The 21,907-nt window shown below is 39.0% G+C and overlaps 1 protein-coding gene across 4 annotated transcripts in view; it reads left to right on the top strand.

Annotated features, from left to right (window-relative positions):
- Positions 1-21,907, top strand: part of SPG11 (SPG11 vesicle trafficking associated, spatacsin) — a 57,635-nt gene that overhangs the window by 22,704 nt on the left and 13,024 nt on the right. For all 4 annotated transcript variants that reach the window (XM_054042712.1, XM_054042711.1, XM_054042714.1 and 1 more), the window contains exons 16-31: positions 25-228; positions 1,431-1,537; positions 2,184-2,329; positions 3,643-3,804; positions 5,932-5,998; positions 7,346-7,511; positions 10,045-10,250; positions 11,033-11,141; positions 11,697-11,856; positions 14,039-14,311; positions 14,579-14,779; positions 15,112-15,219; positions 17,568-17,730; positions 18,235-18,449; positions 19,332-20,079; positions 20,632-20,774. In XM_054042712.1, coding sequence (XP_053898687.1) covers positions 25-228; positions 1,431-1,537; positions 2,184-2,329; positions 3,643-3,804; positions 5,932-5,998; positions 7,346-7,511; positions 10,045-10,250; positions 11,033-11,141; positions 11,697-11,856; positions 14,039-14,311; positions 14,579-14,779; positions 15,112-15,219; positions 17,568-17,730; positions 18,235-18,449; positions 19,332-20,079; positions 20,632-20,774 — 3,178 coding nt within the window. The remainder of the gene's footprint in view (positions 1-24; positions 229-1,430; positions 1,538-2,183; positions 2,330-3,642; positions 3,805-5,931; positions 5,999-7,345; positions 7,512-10,044; positions 10,251-11,032; positions 11,142-11,696; positions 11,857-14,038; positions 14,312-14,578; positions 14,780-15,111; positions 15,220-17,567; positions 17,731-18,234; positions 18,450-19,331; positions 20,080-20,631; positions 20,775-21,907) is intronic.

The raw sequence follows: 21,907 nt of genomic DNA, 5'->3' as shown, positions 1-21,907 counted from the left end.
TGTGGTTTCTCTTTTTCTTGCTAGAAATGGAATTTTTGTCCCATCTGAACAAGAAGACTTTGAACTCCTCCTCTTAAGATTGATCCACATTGGAGGAGTGATGCAAAATCCACATCCTGTTCCAAAATACAATACTGCGAGTGGTTTAGATTTCCATGCCCATTTCATCTTGTATTGTTTAGAACGTAGTCTGCAGCATCTGCTGTACACATATTTAGACTATTACAGGTACAAGTATTTGGATTTATTCATCAGTATAAAAAAAGTGTTTTATGTGCAGATCTTTATAAAAATGGAAGCTGGTAAAATACATGCTTAAATAGTTGATGAGAATTTTCCAGTGCAATTTAGGTCCTCACTGTTTGGGAAGGACTGTTTAAAGGCGGTTAGAGTCAGTACAGTGCTGACTCGGTGAAAAGTTTGGAGAGCGAGAGATACTGAGCTTTGTCCCATAACTAGCACTGTAATGGCTTGCTGTTGTAATTGCAGGTTTGGCTCTCAAATGTAATCCGGAGTTTAACACTGAGCTCGGACTATCACTTCTTGAGTTCCTCTTGCCATCTGATGTTAGTTTCCTTTGTGTCATCCTTGATGGCAACTGTTTTCAAACCATTTGGGATTTAAGGGGAAGCATTATAATTGTGACCATTTGAAACAGAGCAATGATTTAAATAATTTGATCTTAATAGTGAGTTAGTGCTATTTTATTTTATTTTATTTTATTATAAACAACAACCAGTCTGGATCAGGCTCAGGTATGGCCAAACTCTTGACCCACGTTGGCTGCTAAATTCATAGCAAGATTACATCTAAATCAGAATTAGTTAAGGCTCTGGGAGAAGAGAAAATGTATTTGCTTTAAGAACCATTCCCTGCTCCCAGCCCCTCTGGCTAAGGAGTAAATAGTAGTTTGAAGCAGATCGTATTTGTTGAGATTACTGTTCTATCCTGTCCTAGCAGAATGAAAATTCCCCAGCAGTCCTTGTTAGGATACGTCCACTCTTTGGTCTGGGAGGTGTAACTCTCATCTACTTAGTGCTCTAAAAATAATGTAGTCACAGTGGCACGAGCAGTGAGAGCTGCTCCAAATAAGCACCTGGGACAGGCATGTCTTGGGGCAGCGAGCCCTTTCTGCTGCTCGTGTCACTGTGGCTACAGTCTGTTCTCAGTGTGCCCGCTCACTCAGAGCTCAGCAGGTATGTCTCCTCAAGCTGGGAGTTACACCCCTGCTCTGAGTCTAGACGTACCCATGGAGGGAATGGTGGGTAAAACAAGTGAGCGAGTCCGTAAGTTTAGTTCTTTTAGAAATGCCTGTCCCAAAGAGTGCAACATAGTAACTGTTTAGAGGAGAGGACGGTGATTGTACATTGCTGCTTTTTATTAATATATTTTATATTTTCATTATGCTACTGTTCTTGCCTTGTTTTCAGTTTAACTCCTTCGAATTGTCCTATTCTGGATAAAAAGGAATTGCATGAGGCTCACCCCTGGTTTGAATTTCTAGTGCAGTGTCGAGGGGTTGCCAGTAACCCAAGAGGTAGGATCCCAACTTTCATTCATTGCACGTTCTTTGGATGAACTTACCCTGTGTACTGTCAGCTGGAGGCAGCGACGATTGCCTTAGTTAGTAAAAGTCTGAACAGAAACAGCACACACAGCAATACATTTACAGCTAACTCCTCCTCTGGGTTTTCTGGCATGTGCTGGCTTATCAGTGTCTTAGATTATATGGTCCCCTCAGCAGGATGGTTTTTAATCAATGTCCCTGAAAGACAAAGGGACTTGTGCTCTTAAGTCATTTAGATACTTTGGAAATCCCATTCACCTTTTACAGGGCCAAGCATATCATCATTGCTTAACAAATTAATAACTCTTGAATGAAGCTTGCATTTATTATTTCAGAAAATATGTACACTATAGGATAAAGAATTGCTTTGAAATGCATTGTAAAAATATGGGACCTGATTCCCATCCTCTTTCTATAGGCTGAATTCCTATTTAAGTTCAATAGGAACATTGTCAATACATTGGAGGGGTTTTAGGATCCTGTCTGCCCATCTATATAGTGTGCCATCTGCATGAGTTTAATAAAGTACTTTTTCTTAACCCTGAATCAATTTTAAAACATGAATCATTTAATTGTTTTTTCGGAGAAGAAAAATCTCACTTTTCTCTTTTTCCAGATCCAAAGATGATATTTCAGGCTAGTCTTGCAAATGCTCAGATCTTGATTCCTAGTAATCAAGCTAGCGTGAGCAGCATGCTGTTGGAAGGACATACACTTTTAGCACTTGCAACCACAATGTGTGCACCCGGCGGTATAGATCAGGTACTTAATATATAACACATATGTCAGCTATCAGAGGGGTAGCCATGTTAGTCTGAATCTGTAAAAAGCAACAGAGGGTCCTGTGGCACCTTTGAGACTAACAGAAGCTAGTCAGCTATTTCTGGAAAATTACTCCTGTAACTAGGAGCTGAAAGCCTGTGCTGTCACAGGGGTGTAATTCGTAAAGTCATGTGTGCTTAAAAAAAAAAAAAAAAAAAAAGGCTGAAAATGGTTGAGAACTTAAAAAGTTGGGGATGGTAACAGACTGCAAATCCCAGTGATGATTGAACAGGTAATGTTCTAAACAAAGAGCTCTCCGCCAGGCTTGTAGCTGTTTCCATTGCTTCATTTCCATAGGCTTCAGAATGATGATTGGGGTTATTGTGTATGCTGGTTGTGTTGTGTGGGTAGTTGTTGATTTGTGTGTGGGTTGAGTTGTGCTGGGACAGTTGTGTGGGTGGCAAATCAGGGATGTATGCTGTGGTAAGGGGCTATGTCTAGGGTTATTGCATATGCTGCTGTGTTGTATTGTTGTGCTAGATCTCTGCTGATTTGTGTGGGTCGCAGTTGGGCACACAGACGGGCTGAGTAATCCACTATCCGTACAGTCTCCCTCACAACCAATGAAATTGTTGCATGCAAATTAGATGTAGCGTAAGGTAATTGGTTGAGTTATCTCTAATATCACAATAGTCTAGGACTCCTGGCATGGCGTAGATACCTGTCTTACTGTATCTGTATAACTTGTGGGTGTAATTTGTAAAATCAAAATGAGAACTTAATTTGGACAGTAACAGACCACAAATCCAAGTGATAATATAAAAAAATAATCCTAATATTCCGCTTCCACTTTTCAATTGTTTGTCAAGTTATGATTCATGGCACGTAACAGAAAATATTGTGCTTATTGGTTTATTGTTTTGTAAAGACTTAAAATATAAGCATGTTTAATATCTTTTTATTAAATATACTGCTTCATGTTTCAGATGTGACTTCATTTAATACAAACAGTTTAGTTGTTTGCCTGTGTATAATAGTGCAGTGATTGCTGAAAGTGGTGTTTTTAGAATAATTCTCAGGGATATCCTTGGATATTTTTCTGGACTGTAAATCATGAAAGTTTTGCAACAAATTCAACATCTAGTGCCCTGTCTTCCATTTCTTGAACACCCAATATATTTCTATTGATTTGAGGTGGATAAGGTAGTTTGGGGTCTTCAGTTTCAGGTGTACAAAGAATGCAGGATCATGGCCATGTACAGTAACTTTTTTTTATTAGTGAAATGTTCTGTTCTTATTTCCTCTCAATCTAGGTTCTTCAGAATGAAGATACTGAAAAGCCTCTGAAGAAGGTGGATCCACAGCTGTTAAAAATGGCATTGACTCCTTACCCCAAACTCAAAGCTGCTCTCTTTCCACAGAACACTTCACATGGAATTTTGCCACCTGATATCTCACTCTACCATCTTATGCAGGTATATATAATGCAGCGTAAATTAAGCTGCATAGCAAAGTGAGCATAAGAATTTCAGAGAAGTTCCATTTTGAGCAACAGACAGTTTGAAAGTATGTGTTCCCATCCCAATTTATTACAAGTGTGAAGGAGTGACTTGCTGGCTGGTGCACCCCCTCATGACTAGGTGTGGCATAGCAGGTGCCTCTCCTGTCATGCCCCCTGCTGATGGGTGCTCCATTCTTGCAGTGGTCTGCTTCTTCTTGTGACTCGTCCCTCCAGACAGGTCCAGTCCTATCGCATCTGGGTAACAAGAGTCCCACAAAACAGTAGTCCACTGTCTGTACACCAGGTCTTCAGCCCAGCTCTGGGCTCAGTGGTCCTTACGCTTTTTATCTCCAGAGGCTTTCACCACATTTTTCAATGGTCGGTAAAGTAACCCAGGCCTTCCCTTTTCTCTAGGTTCCAGGCTCAGCTTCCTCATACTCCATGGCAGCTCCCCGAACTACTGAGCCTGTCTCTAGGCCCTTTTCCTCAGCCCCTTCTTGAGATCACTCCTCCACAGGTTATTCGCCCCTTCCCAGACTCTGCAGAGCCCTTTCTGGCTCTTGTACTGAGTGATGCCTCCTAGGGCTTTTACTCTGGAGGCCCAGCTCCTGTCTGCCTCTCACAAGGGGGTGTGTGTGTGTGTGTCTCTCTCTCTTTCCTCTGTAAACCCAACTCCCTGACATCTGCCCTTTTGTCAAGGCTTACTACTGGAGTTTGCTCCTCCCCTGTGGGTTCCCAGTGCCTCTCCTGGCCCTTTGCCTCAGGAGAGGATCTCAAGGCCTACTCTCCCCCGACTTCCTGTCTCCCAGCTCCCTCTCACTGCTCTGAGCTGCTCCCTGTATGAACAACACCTACTTCCTCCTTAACTGCATCTGATAATGAATTGGGCTAATTGAACCCCCAGGTTCCTGTTATCCCTTTTGCTGCCAGCGTGGAGTATACACTTCATCAGAACAAAAATTATGAAACTTGTATTAAAGCATCCCTATTGTAATTTTATAGATACTTTTAAAATGTTGTATGTAAAGGCTCAAACCCAATCATTTATGGACAAAGTCTCAACTACTCTTCAATGTCTCCTAGGCTGGCCTGCTTTCACAAATGAACATATAATATATTGTTATATTTTACTCCTTGCAAATCCTGGGACTGACACTAAGGTTTTAGGCCAAGATTTTAGACAGTGAGTGCCTGAAGTTAAGCACCTGAATCTATATTTAGGCACCTAAATAAGCAGCCTGATTTTTCACATATGCTGCAACCCCAGACTCCAATGAGAACTGGCAGTTCTAGGATTATGTTATTAGTGGTTTCAATAGGCAGGTTATCAACTATGACTGAAAATGAGTTATTTTTTAAATTAAGTGGGGGAGGAAGGAGATTGAGATCTAGAATGAAAGGATGGGTGAAAATGGAGGGACCCCATACAGACAGTCATATGAAAGCTCCTTGTTGGTAGATCTCCTTGGTGTAAGTTAGGCTTGGTCTACACTACCCCCCCCAATTCGAACTAAGGTACGCAACTTCAGCTACGTGAATAACGTAGCTGAAGTCGAAGTACCTTAGTTCGAACTTACCTTGGTCCACACGCGGCAGGCAGGCTCCCCCGTCGACTCCGCGGTACTCCTCTCGCCGAGCTGGAGTACCGTAGTCGACGGCAAGCACTTCCGGGTTCGACTTATCGCGTCCAGACTAGACGCGATAAGTCGAACCCAGAACTTCGATTTCCAGCCGTCGAACTAGCTGGTAAGTGTAGCCAAGGCCTTAGGCGGTTGATGAGATGACCCCCTAATAGCTGGGAATAGTCTACTGGACTAATAACTACTAGAAAAGTATCAGCCGCACTAAGGCTACCATTCAGCAAAGCAATGCTTTCCCACTTAAATATGTGCTTAAAGTTGCAGTCACAATCAGGTCTCATCTGAGTTGAAAATACGGGTTTCTCAGAAAGAGTTGCCCAAGATATTTGTTACTGCAGCATAAGCAAGTGCTTCACTATCAACTGTTGTAGACACCTGATGTATTTTTTTGTTCTAGTTGGCTTTAAAATCATAGTGCTTTGAACAGTTTCTCTGAATATATTTTGTTTTTAATTTTTCAGTCATTAGCGCCTTTTGATCCCACTAAATTATTTGGCTGGCAGTCGTCAAATACTCTTGCCATAGCAGGTAATTAATTTTAAAATGTAAAATATTTGTGTTTAGGCTGCGAACTTTGAATGAAGTACTTTTCAGTGGATGTCACAATTTCCCCCTTGCTGGGCACACACCTTGTTCAACCCCGGTTCTCTGAGGTGCTAGGACAACCCTCTAACTTTCCTCTCGGGACACTTGCCTGTGAATATCCTGGCTGCTTTCCCTAATTCTATTTTGAAGGTCTTCTGGAGCTCTTCAGAACCCACCAATTGACTACACCTCTGACCCTGGGTTTCAAAAACCACTAAACTTTTATTTGACCAGAGTAAACATAACATAATCAGAACAATAGTTTTCAGCAACCTTCTGCAGGGCTGCTGGAACAATTTGTATAGTGGCGGTGCTGAGAGTCATTGAACCGAACTGTAAACCCTGTGATGTGATGGAAACCACTTCAAGCCAGGGAGTGCAGCAGCACCCCCAGCACGCCTAGTTCCAGCACTTTTGACCTTCTACTTCTTATTCCCAGAGGGAATGCCTAGACTTATAAGAGCCCGGCAGTGCTTCCCTCCCAGAACACAGTCTAGCTATCCAACCCCCTGTGTGATCCTGCTCCCTCCCTCTCTGCTCAGGAGCCAAATGATGACCCATCAAATTTAAAACCCCCGAAGTTCTGAACATGCAGTTGGGGTGAAGCTTCCATCAAGGAGTCTGAGACTTTGTGTCTCTGTGCACCACTGACATGTGCTCTTTCGGTCTTCAACAACATACCACTATAACAACACTTAACAATGTTGGTTGACAACATTTACCCTACAACAACATCTCATATCATGCCATTTCAAGTTAACATATTCCTTTCTCCACAATAGAATTGCCCAATAAATTACTCTTTTCAATAGGTATTCCTTTGTATAAAAAGATTTCTTATATTTTTCTAAAGGTTTTGTTTTAAAATGGTTGTTTACAATGGTGTTATTGGGTTTGGCTACAACACTTAGTTTCTGCAAGATAGAATGGGGAATATCTGAATATTAGTGGAGCTTTTTCCACAAGAAATTTTTTATAAGACAATAATCTTTACAAATCTCTGTGAATTAGATAAGTAATATGATCCCTCTGACAGCGAGAGCCTCCTTGTCTCAGTTTACTTAAGTGACCTGCCCATGGCAATTTAAATAGAAGTCAGTGTCAGAGTTCCAGTTGTACTGGAACCAGAATTAGAATTTGAGTGGTACTGGAAAGTTTAATAATTTAAAGCAGAGCCAGTGTGGTAGTTGGTTTCCTCTTCCATAGAAGTTGTTGAGTAGCTGAAAGGTAGCTCCCAATTTTTAAATCAGACGTTTATGCAATTAAGAAACACTGTGACATTCTTTCCAGACATCTCAAGTGACCTCCCTCATTTCTCGTCCCCTGATTTGGTAAACAAGTATGCCATAATGGAACGACTGGATTTTTCCTACTACTTGCACCATGGACGCCCATCATTTGCTTTTGGTACCTTTTTGGTCCAGCAATTAGCAAAGAGCAAATCCCCAAAGCAGCTGTGAGTATTTAAAAAGTAATAGTTGCCATGTGACTGTATAGAGGCATGCTAGGAAAAAATTAAAATGAGACGCAGGAATGTCCTGCTAGAAATACTCGCAGCTTTCTATTTTGAAATGTCATTTATTTTGCATCACATATAGATGTTCACTACAAAAATCATTTTAAAAACAAAAAAAGTAAAGAATGGTGAAAATGAAAAGTATAGATTAAGTAGTTGGATGGTGGAGTTTTAGGCCCAAGGAAGTTGATTTTTGAAAATTGCTTTATGTAAGTAAATTGGGATACAGAGTGTTTGTATGAGTTAGTATACAAGGGCGGAATATAGAAAGGATTGTCTTTGGTTAATAGGATGTTGGGGATGTGATTAATATATAAAGTCTACTCTTGGAAACAAAGGGCATCTAGTTTCTTCATACATATGCCAAGTCTGTTTTACCTGAGTGGAGTACTCATGTTAATGATTGCAGGATTGGGCCTAGACTTGAAAATTAATATTAGATAAAGGGAAAATGCCTGTTATTTTTTTCTTTCCTTATCCGTTCCTTCACTAACTGTATTAATTTCCATTTCCCTATTTAAACTAAAGAAAACGTAAATCAAGTGTAAATTTAATCTCGCTTTTAATTTATAGAAGTTATTTAGCTAAATACACCTCTACCCCGATATAACGCTGTCCTTGGGAGCCAAAAGATCTTATCGCGTTATAGGTGAAACCGTGTTATATCGAACTTGCTTTGATCCGCCGGAGTGCTGCTTTACCGCATTATATCCGAATTTGTGTTATATCGAGTCGCATTATATCGGGGTGGAGGTGTATAAAATGCAATCCCAGAATCTGACATACAAATAAGAAATCAGTCTTAAAGTACATTAACCAAAACAATAGGAAAAGTTGTTTTTTTTCATCTTCTGTGTGTGTGTGTGTGTGTGTGTGTGTGTGTGTATATATGGCATTTTATTTGTATTAATTAGTGTGAAAATGACACCATCAATCTGAAATCTAATAAACTTCAAAAAGCTAAAAGTAGTTACACTTAGTACACCTGCCTTTGGGTCTCCATCTTCTGTTGCTGTGTGAAACATAAGTAAAAAGGTAACTTCACTGACTATATGAGAGAAACAGTGAAAATGTCTATAAGGGAATTGCTGCCAACTGTACCAACTAAACACTTTGGGGAAATAGATTATTATTTCTTCTCTGATCTCTTTGGTATAGTAATTTTCAGTGTTGCTTGTAACATCAGTAGGTTATTACACATCATCAGACAGAAGTGTGTCTAATTTGACTGTGTCACTTTTAGTGTGGATGGGGTTTTGATAATGTATAAACATTCATATATTCACTCACTTTTTATGGTACAAGGATCTGGAGCTGTTTTCTCCTAGTGCCTGAACTGAAAGAGCAACATTACTGGGAGACTGTTCAAAGAAGGGACATCTTTTCTCTATACAGAGAATGTACTTTTATGCTGGAGTTCAGGTCATTTTTCAAGAAGAAAACCCTGCCTGAGGTTGATAGCAATGTAATGCTATTCATTCCTAACTTTGACTGCACAAATTTAATTTATGTAAATAAAGGAAAGCTCATCCCATGACAAGTGTTTACTTTACTACCAACCTGCTGGTGTAGAAAGTTTTTCTAGAGAGTTAAAGCTTTAAAGTACTAATATTTAAATCATACATTTTTCTGTGCTCTTGGTAATTCCAGTCCTGTGAAAGACTATAGCATTTGACTCCCTGTTCACTGTTGGAAAGTATTGCGGTCACTCCATTTGCTAGATTATAACATCAAAGTAATTATGTTGTTACATTTCACCTGGGCAAAGCCAAAGAGGCATTAATGTGGGGTCTTTAAATAGATGGTGAGATTTTTCTTATAGTCCTATAGCCTCCAAGTATCCTACATTATTATGCTAATTACTATGGTAATTTATATGCACATAAGTACATACATGAGTTTCTGTAAGTATATATGTGCCTATATATTACCATAGTAATGACCATAAGATACTTGGAGGCTACAGGACTACAAGAAAAATCTCACCCCCTTATCTGTCAACCCACCCACACTCTGTAGGTAACAAATGAAACTTTTATCACTCAGTATTTGAAATAAAGTACATTCCAAATATTCAGTGGGAGTATTAAGGTGCCATTCTGAGTATTCCCTGGTTGCATTGTCACTAATAACATTGCCTAGATATCAGAATCATTTTTCTAAATTATGGAATCATTTTCTTTAGCTTCAAGGTTTTATAAAAGCTTATTGAAACAAATTGCAAATTCTGGCCCAATTTTAAGGTATGTCCATTTAACATTTTTCATGTGGGATGTTTTATTCTCTTTCCTATATTCAGGTCCACATTTGCCCAAGGCAGTTAACGTATTTCCAGCACAATTAAACTTATTCCAAATTCAGTTGATGGTATTTTTCAGCAATTGTAGGTATTAGTTTATATTGTAAATTACTGTGTTTTGAAATTTCTGTCATAATTTCTATTGAATTGATTTTAACATTTCCTTTGTTTTAGGATTCAGCAAGCAGGGAATGAAGCCTACGCTCTAGCTCTTTCTTTCTTTTATATACCGTCAATAGGAGCAGCATGTATTTGTTTTCTAGAGTTACTTGGCCTTGACAGCCTTAAACTTCGGGTTGATATTAAAGTTGCAAATATAATTTGGAACGTCAAGTCTAGAAATGAAGAGTCTCAACACAATTTAATAAGAGAATCCATGGGTAGAGTATACTTTTGCATATTTTATCATTATTGAGCAGTATAAATCGCTATCAGAGGATGAAGGCAGTTATGTGCCCAGCCTGAATAATGTCCAAGAAGTGTAGGAGGAGCCCCCTTCCTTTAAGGAGTCAAGAGCTTTGCCATTCTTACATACCCATTTTTCACTAATCTGCGGAGGGGTAATCCCATGGTTAATCCAGACTCAGCCTACTGATAAAATAGTAAAGGGTCTGTGTGCCAAAGGGGCGGCTGGAACTGGAATAGTCTACATGACTCATATGCAACACATTGGTGTCAATCTGCTACCCAAAGGCATAGAGTAAGCGCTCTTCCAAAAATGGTAGTCAGTTTTTGTTTAATATTGTAACGTAACAAGATGATTAGAAGAAAAATGCCAAATTCCTCCTCCCTTGCTGCATTCATTCTGTAAACTACATAGAAATTAGATATGTGCACTTGACAGTGAGAATTTTTCTAGGAAGAACTTAAATTAAGAAAATTACATTTTTAACTAGGGTTCCATGTGATGTAGCTTTTTTCTCCAGTTAGGAAACCTAACTAGTTTTCTGGTTTGTTTAGCTTTTGTGTGATAAAGCTCTTTAAAGTATGTTTATTTAAATATAGGGCACATTTTTCAAAAGTGCCTGAGTTAGGAGCCTAACTCACATTTTCAAAAGTGATGTAGGCACTTAGGAGAGTTTACCTAAGCACTTTTGAAAAATTTCCTTACTATAATGTGAAAACTGAGCCCCAGTAATATTATTTTAATTTTTTTAAATAGTTGAAAAGCTAACAAAATTGGTGGATGGTGAAAAAACAGCAGCAGCAGAAGTGCTTATCTCCTTGGAAGAAGCTTTTTGGGATAAAATCGAACATCAAGAAATAAAGAAGTGAGTGAATTACACTTTTAATGCTCTTTATACTGGTCAACTGATATAAAGCACTGAATTTTACCCTCTATGTGGTCAGGCATTATCCATGTGTCATAGAGACAGCTACTCTGCATGGCAGGTACAGTAAACAAAACCTGTGAGCAACAAGCGTTTCCACATGTTGGAGGTAAGAATTGAATATATCAAATACCATAGGCAGTAGGCCTCCATCAGTACTCAGAATAAGGAAGGGAAGCTAGTGCATAACGTTGACTGTGTTACCTTTACTGCACTACTGGGACTTCCTGAACTAGGAGCAAAGAGTGATCTGGAATTCCTTGCAAGGGCAAAACGGTTCTGAAAACTGGGAATTTGGATGGGCAAAGAATGTAGGGTTAGGCCCCCAAGATCAAATCTGATCCAGTCCCTGCTGAAGCTGCAGGAAGGGAATCTTGATGCGTTACAATTGGAAGACCTGCCTGCATCTGTGGCTGTTAAATATGGACAATTACTACTTAAATAATTAAAAGTGGACACATTTTTTTTAGTTAAAATTCTTTCATTTCTATACAGAACATCCAGTGACTCTAGAAGACAGTGGTCTTTGGTGATGCAGTTCTGTAAGCTCCATGATATCAAACTGAGTACATCTTACCTAAAGGAATGTGCTAGATCCAACGACTGGCTGCAGTTTATCATCCAGACCCAGATGTACAGCTACCAAATAGATGAGGTGAGCGACTATGTTTAGTTTAAAAACGACAAGAGACATTTTAAACAACAAGCATTGTAATTGGAGTAGTCTTTGTTTTTAAGATTTTTTTAAAGCACATCTTTCTTTAAAGAAACAACATCAAATTTAAATCTAGTCAGTTTAATGATGTTAGAAATTGTTTCAGGCTCTTAAATTGCCCATGAATCTCCCTATAATTTCTTTTTTTTTTTTTTAGTCACATTTTCTTGTTTTTTGCATAATATTTTTCTGTCCTTCCTGTTGCTATGTGAAAAGTTGACACAAAAAGGAGCAGCAGGCTTTACAGCAGAAGCAGTAAGGACTGTACACAAAGAACTGTCAAATGCACATGAATAAATTGGTAAAATAGAAGTTTTTAGTCTAGTCTTTTAATTATATTATCATGAGGCGTTAATTTCTATCAGTAGTAGGTACAGCTGAACCTCAGCGTTACAAACACCAGAGTTACGAACTGACCAGTCAACCACACACCTCATTTGGAATCAGAAGTACACAATCAGGCAACAGCAGAGACCCCAAAAAAAGCAAATGCAGTACAGTGCTGTGTTAAACGTAAACTACTAAAAAAATAAAGGGAAAGATTAAAAAAAAAAAAAAAAAAGATTTGACAAGGCAAGGAAACAGTTTCTGTGCGTTTCATTTAAACTAGGATGGTTAAAAGCAGCATTTTTCTTCTGCACAGTAAAGTTTCAAAGCTGCATTAAGTCAATATTCAGTTGTAAACTTTTGGAAGCAACTTTTTGAACATTTCAGAGTTCGAACCACCTCCATTCTCAAGGGAACTCTGAGGTTCCACTGTGTAACATATGCAACATTTTCAGACAGAAGTGACTTAATTTGAGTGTCCTTTGAGGTGAGCTGGATTCATAAATACCTGTCCAAATGGGACTTAATTCTGTTTTAATTTTACTTATGGCTATGGTATGTACATCCTGGATTTTTAGGTTTAGTTCATTTTTAAAAATTAAATGTTTCAGTTACTATTTCTGTATTGGAGATATGTTAATATTTGCAGCAGTCTCATTTGTATTAATAAAATAAATATTTTGTTTCACATATAGAATGATTAGTTAATGGTATTGTTGGGGTGCAAATATTTATGCTGTAATAATATTATGTGTTTTGGGAGAGTTTCATAAGTCTTCCACTTTTACTGTGCAACATAATCTTTAAAAATACCTGATCTAGGTAAAGTATTGTACAAGTAGGTGATCATTCATTAAATGGGACTAAAAAAAGTCAGGCTTAGAATTTGTATTTATTAAGCTAAAAAGCTTCTCCAGAAAACCAGAGTCTCCCTTCTAAGAAACAGCTGTGAACTGCAAATACACTTCAATTATGGACTAGTTTAAAATAAAATCAAGGTTTTAAAATATATTCACACACCCAGTTTAACTATCTCTTGTATAATCATCATAGTAACTGGGAAGGTTAAATTGACATAGCCAGAACTTCTGAAATATTCATAAATATATTTGCAATTTTTACTGTATGTAGAAGACACATACTTACAGTAGAATTTTTCAGTCTTGTTACACTATGTACATTATACAGCGTTGCTGTGATCATCTTTGGCAGCCCACATGTATAATAAGAACCGTGGTAGGTAACTTCCATTGAAATTGGTGAGATTTGAACAAACATATCTGGCACAACCGGCCCCTAAGGTATCCTTTCACAAATACTAGCATATTGTCTCTTATGCAAACAATTCTAGGCTGGAATTTTCAAAGAAGCCTAAGAGAGCTAGCCTCTCCAATCCTGTTGCCAGTGGGGAGCTTAATTTAGGCTTCTTTGAAAATCCTACCCTGAATGTTTTCAGAGTAGAAAAATATAAGTAAGTGTGCATTCACCTGCAAATAAACCTCAGGTAGCAACTTACTGAAAAATTCCTTTCTATGATATACCGTCTATGCCAGGGATGTCATTGGGGCTGAAAATGAGTGTATGTTTTATGGAAAGGGAGGAATTTCAATATTTTATTGTGATACTGTGCGTTTCTAGAACACTTTCATCTGTAGATCTCCAGAAATATATCTTGTAAAATCAGGTTGATAAAGTGTCTTCTGTGTTTACTTTTATTTCATGTACACAATAGCTCCTCCACCCCCCGTTGCTCTCGGAAAGTTTTCAGCATGTAACTGCCTTGGATCTTTTCTAGGTCATTTCCATTCTTCAAGATTTCACTCCCATTTTGCAAGATCATTTGATGCTGGCCTTTGAGAACTTGCAGCGCTCTCGCTCTGATACAGGAAGTCGTCATAACACCACCACCAGTCCACTCAGGACTGAACACAGGCAGAGCGAACATACAAGTGATCTCTTTCAAATTCTGTTATGCTGTCAAGAAAGTCCTAACCCTGGGTGCTACCTTTTGGCTGAAGGAGTGAGGCACCATGCTCCCTTCTTGAGTGTCTTAGCAGCCTGTTTTCAGGTAAGAATTATTCAAAAGTATTTCTCTTTTACAGGTGTGATGCAATACAAGGAAAAATCTACACATCTGGAGACAATTCAGAAAATTATTTCACATACCTATGTCAGGGGGAAATATATATGTTGTATACACCAAGTATTCCCCAATTATCAAAATAATTTGATTAGTATGAACCATCATGACACATTTCATGTGGTGTATGACAGCTCTCTAGCTAGATTACTAAGCAATAAGAGAATGTCTCTGACTTTTTTGTCCATTTGGCAGGATGCCAACATTATTCACTGTCTCTGTGTTTGGATAATTACCTCTGTGGATAATGTTACTGCTGCTGAAGCAACAAACCATATTCAAAGCTCAGTAGAAAATCATGAATGGGATCTTCATGACCTTTCTACCATCTGGAAGATGTTTTTAAGAAGACAAAAAAGTAAAACTCTCATGAATGGTTTCCAGCTCTTTCTTAAGGTAATGATTTACTTAGGTATTTTTAGACTATATTTTTTTCTGTGTGTTTAGCTCTCCTGTACTAGAGAGTCTCTTATTTGCCTAGAGGAGGCTTTCCACCCTGTCTTTCAAGTTATTTTCAAGCTAATCACTCTGCTACTCAGCCCTATGAGAAAATATTAGACTTGGAAAATAAACAGTTACAAACTGTATAATTTGTCAGGTTTATATACCTTTTTGTAAACAACAAACCAAGACAACCATTGTTCTTACACTGATTGATACAAACTTTCCATTTATTAGACAAATGTACTTTCAGTGGAGTTTTGTAACCTTTTTGCTTATCTTTAAAGGATTCCCCTTTATTACATATGCTGGAAATGTATGAACTATGCATGGACTACAAAAAATACAATGAAGCCAAAACCAAACTCCACAACTTCCAGACAAGTCTTGCAAATGTAAGCAGATGTTCTGTAAATGTCTTTGCTTAGATGTCATCATATTACAGTTTGATGTTTTCTGATGCCATAGGCTAAAACAAAAAATATGAGTCTGCTTAACATAATTCAGGAGATGGTTTTGGAGTAATAGGTGTCCAACAACTCCTCCATCATTTCCACTTGGTGGAAAACCTGAATTTTGGAGTAAAAAGGAGCCAGTTGCTTGAATAAACTACATGCACTTCTAAATCAGTACATTTTAATTATTTAGGGCCAGATTGTGATACCCTAATTCACAAGTAGTAGTATCTTATTCCATGAGCAATCCCGTTGAACTTCAGTGGGATTATATGATGGTTCTTAGGGTGCCCAGGACTGAGAGTCACCTTGTTACCCGCCTGCCTCCAGTAAGAGGGAGACCTGCTTGCGCTTAAGTGGCTGTCACCTCTCTGATACCTCCAGCCGGTTAATCACCCTAGCAACTTGGTCTGACTTATGCCAAGCCTTACTTTGCTTTGCAGGTTAACAGTACTCACAGTAATACCAGGTCTGCTGTCCCCAAGTGAACAGTGCAGACACCTGCTTGAATTATTCAACTCAAGATTGTCTCCTTGTAAAATACCACAGCACTGAGACATATTTATAGTGAAAACAATCATAAGTTTATTATGAAAGATCAAGATTTTAGAGCTAATGAGTAAGGATAATGGAAACAGAAGAGTTATATATAAAACAAAATCATAACATGATTCCTGGAAGCTAAATTTAACAGGCTAACCTTCAGTCTAAATAAGTTTATCTCAACCAAAATATCCTTAACAGCATTTCAACCAAGCCTACATGAGATCCTATTTTCCTTAATGTAATTGCAGTGCTGGATTACTTCCTAGCTGCAGGATAAATGGGTGTCTTCCTGGCCTTCCCCCTAATATTTTCCAAAGTTCATGGTCTGTACTTCAGAGTCAGGATGACCCCCACCTCCTCGGAGTTTATTCTCTGGTGTGCTGGTTTCCCATCCCCCACTGACTTTGTATGTAAATGACTCCCTATTGTGTTAATTTACCATGCTTAATTTACATGCGGACTGATAGAGACAGGTGAGTAAACATCCATTGTCAGGCAGAAAACTCTTTGTCAAGTCTGCCTTTATACAGACTTTAGGAATGTACTTTTTGTGCATAGATACATGATTCCTTACATAGTATTTGTTTTCACAATGATATTAACAACCAGCACGATTCTGGCTTTTATTTAAGACCTCACTTGAAATTCTTTGGTGAACACGAATGCACAAGGATATTCTTATAACCCCCTCCCTTGCTAGTGGTCATTGAAGGGTTCTTAGGGTCACAGATTCCTTATGGTGTAAGGTACTATTCGTGGTGAGTAATGGTATCTCATTCTCCAGGCCTTAGTAAATAGCATTCATTCTAGTAATAAAGTGAAAATGATGGTGCTGATAAGGTGGTAACTTTCAGAGAAAATCTTCTTGGGCTAAACAGTTGCTCTTGAATATATTGGCTGCTTTCGGAAAAATGGAAGTTTTCGAAAGGGGCTGCAAGATCACCTTGGTGCCAGCAGTCTCAAAGACCACGTTGACTTATTCTTTGAAAACAGCTGGGCCAAGTTACACCTAAGCAACCCCATGAAGACCCTGATTCAGCAATTGGTGTCAGTGGGACTGAAGCATGTGTAATGTTGAGCACATGCTCAAGTCCTTTGCTAGATCAGCAACCACCTGGGGACAGAATTTGGCCCACAAGTTGCTGAGACTCAAATTCATAGAGGGAATATTTGCAATTGTGTCTTTACTTGTTTTCTTTACATTGTCAGAGCTAGACATACAGCAATTACTCCTGCTCTCCCCTCTACATCTCTTTGTTCTTCCAGTTTTCTTGGTTTCCTAAACTAACATTTCATGACCTTAGTGTTGGTTGTTTTCCTTCTTGTAACTCAAGTCAAGGATAGGTCCGTTTCCTTTTCCTACTCAGAGCAACATGTTGTGACCCCATGTAGTGGGTATGTATATAAAGCAGATGGGGTACATCAGGGCTACTAGTTTCTAATGAAGTTTTTTTTCCTACCTATCCATGCTCTTTCCGACATTTTATCTACTCAGTTAATACAGATTTTCAGGGGAAATTGCCAGAAATCTTGTCTATAAGCACAGAAAATGAACTATTTCCAGATTAAAATCAAGATATTGGTGATGGAGCAACACGTCTTTTTTTAGAGCCACATCTTGTATATTAGCATTGGTATTCTCTAGTTTTCAGTGTGACCTCATCTAACTAGAAACAAGTTGTATTTATATTCACTGTAGAATATGCTTGTAAGAAACTTATAAATCCTTTTTATTTAAACAGCTTAAAATTGCAGATAAACCAACACCTTCAATAATATCAGTACCATGGCTGGAGTCACAGGCATTCTTTCTTCTTGAATTGATGATGCAGCAATGTAGAACACAGTATGAATTAGGAAAACTCTTACAGCTCTTTGCAGATATAGATAAACTTCTGCCTGATGGTAAGGACAATTTTTTGTATCAGATGGTCTGGTTGCTTTAACAACTTCAAAATGTATTAGAATGATTAAAAAAATCTAACCCTGTGAGAAGTGTACTTTAAAAATTACATGCTCTGCCCTAATGTTGTACTGTAGCTTGGATTATGTTACTGTTTATTTTTATGGAGAGAGGAAAACATGATAAACTTTTATTGTCAATCTGCAGGTAATATTGTACTATAATGTGAAGGAATTTCTGAAGCCAGAATTGGTTTTTTTTACAGAAAGCTGTGGTAGAAAATATAAGCTTCTTTTGGAGCTGGTGTGAGAAATGTATGGAAAATGAACAGAAATGTTCCAGTTTTAAACTGAAAATGCATTGTGATCATATGAAAACTTTAGTATGTTAAACATATTATACATATACTCCATTCCCCACAGGCTTACTTGTTGAAAATGTGTATGAGTGACTTCTTCAATTAAAGAATAGTTGCCTTAATATTTGTACTGTCTCTTTTGAAACAGGCCCAGATGTGAAGAAACTATGTGCACTCAGTCAGATTTTGAAGGATTCATCTATATCTATTAATCGCTCTATCCTGACCAGTTATGACGCAGAACATTTTCAGAATGAATGCAGATCAGTTCTAGAGCAGCTGCAAGAGAGAGGATTGTTCTCACTGGCGAGGAAGGTTGCAGAATTAGCAGAACTGCCTGTGGACAGTGTGGTTATCCAAGAGGTATAGTATGGTTATCGAATGTTGTTTTTTACTTAAAGTAAAATGTTTACACAGTCAAGTTTCTTTTCTGGTTGTTAAGCTCCCATACATCCGATAGTATCAAAAGTGTTACTTTTCACCAATATGAGGATGCCATCCGGAAGGACCTAGAAATGGCATATGTAAATTGCCTTAATTTGAAATATTATTCAGTTTATCTGCTAGTCATCTGAACTTTCAGAATGCTGGGCTGAACAAAATAGTGACATTTTATTACTTGCTGCATCATTCTATTATTTTTATTCATCCAGCAAAACAGGTATGCCTAGTACTTTACAGACTGGGACTGTAATTCAGTATTCTAGTGTTCTAATACTGGTGCATATTTATTCAGGAAATGAGAATTGTTTCTGTAGGAGGGAAACGGTGGGGGCGAAGGACCTGTCTGGTTTTAAGATTAAGCTAAATAAGTTTATGGAGGGAATGGTTTAATGGGATAACGTGATTTTAGTCAAATAAACAGCGTGCCATTGCTGGTAAATAGTATCAATGGCCAATGAGGGTCTGGCTGGAGAATCTTGCCTGCATGCTCGGGGTTCTACTGATCACCATATTTGGGGTCGGGAAGGAATTTTCCTCCAGGGTAGATTGGCAGAGGCCCTGGAGGTTTTTCGCCTTCCTCCGCAGCATGGGGCGGGGGTCGCTAGCTGGAGGATTCTCTGCTACTTGAAGTCTCTAAACCACAGGATTTGGGGACTTCAACAGCAGAGTCAAGGGAAAGGGGTTGGGACGGCTTTGTGGCCTGCAACATGCGGGAGGTCAGACTAGATGATCATAATGGTCCCATCTGACCTTAAAGTCTATGAGTCTATAAGTCCTTTACGGCTTTTATGAATTTTGCAGGTACTTCAAGATTTACATCTTTTAAAGCATATTGGACAGTGGCATCAAAAACAAACTAGAATTGACTTCTGGAAAAAATGTCATGACAGTTTTATGAAAAATTCCATCTCCAACAAAGCAGCATCTGACTTTTTCTTAGCTCAGGCAAACGTAGTGTCTGAATCTTCAGCTGATGAGAAGGTAAATAACATTATGGAGAAACATCTGCTGCTTACCTTGGCTGGCCATTGGCTAGCACAGAGTGACTCTGTGGCACTGGACAAATTAGAAGAAATAGAGAAACAGATCTGGCTTTGTTGCATTGCACAACAAACCTTAAATAACAATGATGGATTGATCAAGTCAAGATTTTCTCACCAGGTTTCAGTGAGTGGTGAACTTTCCTTTGATAATTTAGCTAAGGAGTTTTCCTTTTCAAAGCTAACTGCTCTGAATACATCAAAATATTTACAACTTGATGGTCTTGCATTCCAAGATATGTCTGAAAACATTCTGGATAAAGCTGAGGTAGAATCGCTTAGCTTTCTGATTGGACGTCTTCTAGATGAAGGAAGCATACATGAAGCCAGCCGTGTTTGCCGGTATTTTCACTTTTATAGCAGAGATGTTTCATTGGTATTGCACTGCAGAGCACTGGCCTCTGGGGAAGCTGATCTAAACAACTTACACCCTGACGTTCGAGCTATTCTTCTAGTGGGAGATACAGCAGATGAGAGAGACACACCTCAGCCCAGAAGATTACAAAGCAGTAAGTAATCCTAGCAGTCAGTACATTTTCCCCCAATATTTGCATGTTATAAGGGAACATTTTTTTTGGTTTGTTTTCTATTAATAGTGCGAAAAATAGTGATAACATCTTACATTATCTGTATGTGAGTGTGTGTGCATGCAATCTTAGTAAAAATAATTCTATCAGCTAGAACCAGAATGTTGCTTGCTAGAACTGAATGCATTAATCCCATTTTTGAGGCTGCAGAAAGATAGCTGAACATTGTCTGGGCTGCTTTACATACTTGTATTCAGATGGTTTTAAGAATTTCACAACTGATGTTGTATTTGATAATACTGTGTTGTATGGTGGTTTTTTAATGATGCTCATCTCCTAAAACATCATTAGGGTAACTCTCCCATTCTTCACAAATACTGGGAGTTCGGTTTTTAACGTTTGGAAAACTATAACACACACTATTTGCACTGATTCCTGGAGTTTTATTCTAGGTGTGAGCCTTTGTTTTTACAAGTCCGACCACTGTGCTTTTTCCTTTGAGACGCGCATTTTCAGTATTCACTTTGCTTCCAGCCTCAAGCGTAGAAAATTGGTCACATGTCCAGGCTCCAGCTCCAGATGATCTGGTTATTACCGGTCTGAGGACTCTAATAGATGAGTGTGTTCATGGGAGAAACTACTGCAGACAAGTCCTCTGTTTGTATGAGCTTTCCAAGGTATGTATCTGGCAACAGTTACCAGAACTATCATGTCGCTTGCCTTAAGCCAACCCACAGAGTTGTGGAGACTAAAGCTATTGTGAGGTCACAAAATCATTTACTAGGTGCTCATTCCTGAACACTTTTGAGCACTGAAACGAAATATAAGGGGGATATTTATCAAATGGTAACATGGCCCACTACTCAGACAAATCCTAGATATGATCAAGTATTGAAATACACAAAACCCTTCTGATCTGTCAGCTTACTTCATTAAGCCAAATTCCTACCTAGGTCTCTTTAATTGGCCTATTTTATAATGTGCTAAGAATAAATTTTTAGTCATTTTGGTACTTTAAGTGTAAAAATTATGTGTTGACTTCAGAAGGCCTAACATCAATTTAAAACCTGAGTGGTTTTACCCTGCAACAGAGATACAGCACAGAGGTATTCTGCAAACCCTCTGTTCTATTGCAGCTCTCTAATACAGGGATGTTTGCAGGTGGGCCCATAAGACTGTGCAGATCCACTGGGCTAACCCCAGGTGTGGCAAAAGTAATGGGCTACATCTGCTGCTGCTCGTCTTCATGGCCGTCATGTGTGGCTGTAGCCCAACTGCACAGGTTGGGGCAGAGGATTCCCGAATCGACACTCTTACTCCACCAGCGGAGGTGGGAGTAAGCGCCGTCGACGGGAAGCCGCAGAGGTCGATTTTGCCCCCGTCCCTACAGCGGGGTAAGTTGGCTGCGATACGTCGAATTCAGCTACGCTATTCGCGTAACTGAATTTGCGTATCTTAAATCGACCCCCCCCCCTGTAGTGTAGATATAGCCTAAGAAACAGGACAGCTGTTCAGCACACATTTAACTTCAAGCAAAAAGTTAAACATGCATTAAAATGCTTTCTTGTATCAAACCCTTAGTAGTTCACACAAATCAATGCAATATTGATTTGTACAAAGATGGGTTAGACCAGGGGTGGTCAACCTGAGCCTGAGAAGGAGCCAGAATTTGCCAGCGTACATTGCCAAAGAGCCACAGTAATACGTCAGCAGCCCCCCATCAGCTCCCCCACCCCGCTCTCAGCACCTCCCGCCCACCGGCAGCCCCACCGATCAGCGCCTCCCCCTCCCTCCCTGCACCTCCCGATCA

Source organism: Malaclemys terrapin, chromosome 10 (genome assembly GCF_027887155.1).
Source record: "Malaclemys terrapin pileata isolate rMalTer1 chromosome 10, rMalTer1.hap1, whole genome shotgun sequence".
Taxonomy (NCBI): domain Eukaryota; kingdom Metazoa; phylum Chordata; order Testudines; family Emydidae; genus Malaclemys; species Malaclemys terrapin.
This window is presented reverse-complemented; position numbering and strand designations above follow the sequence as displayed.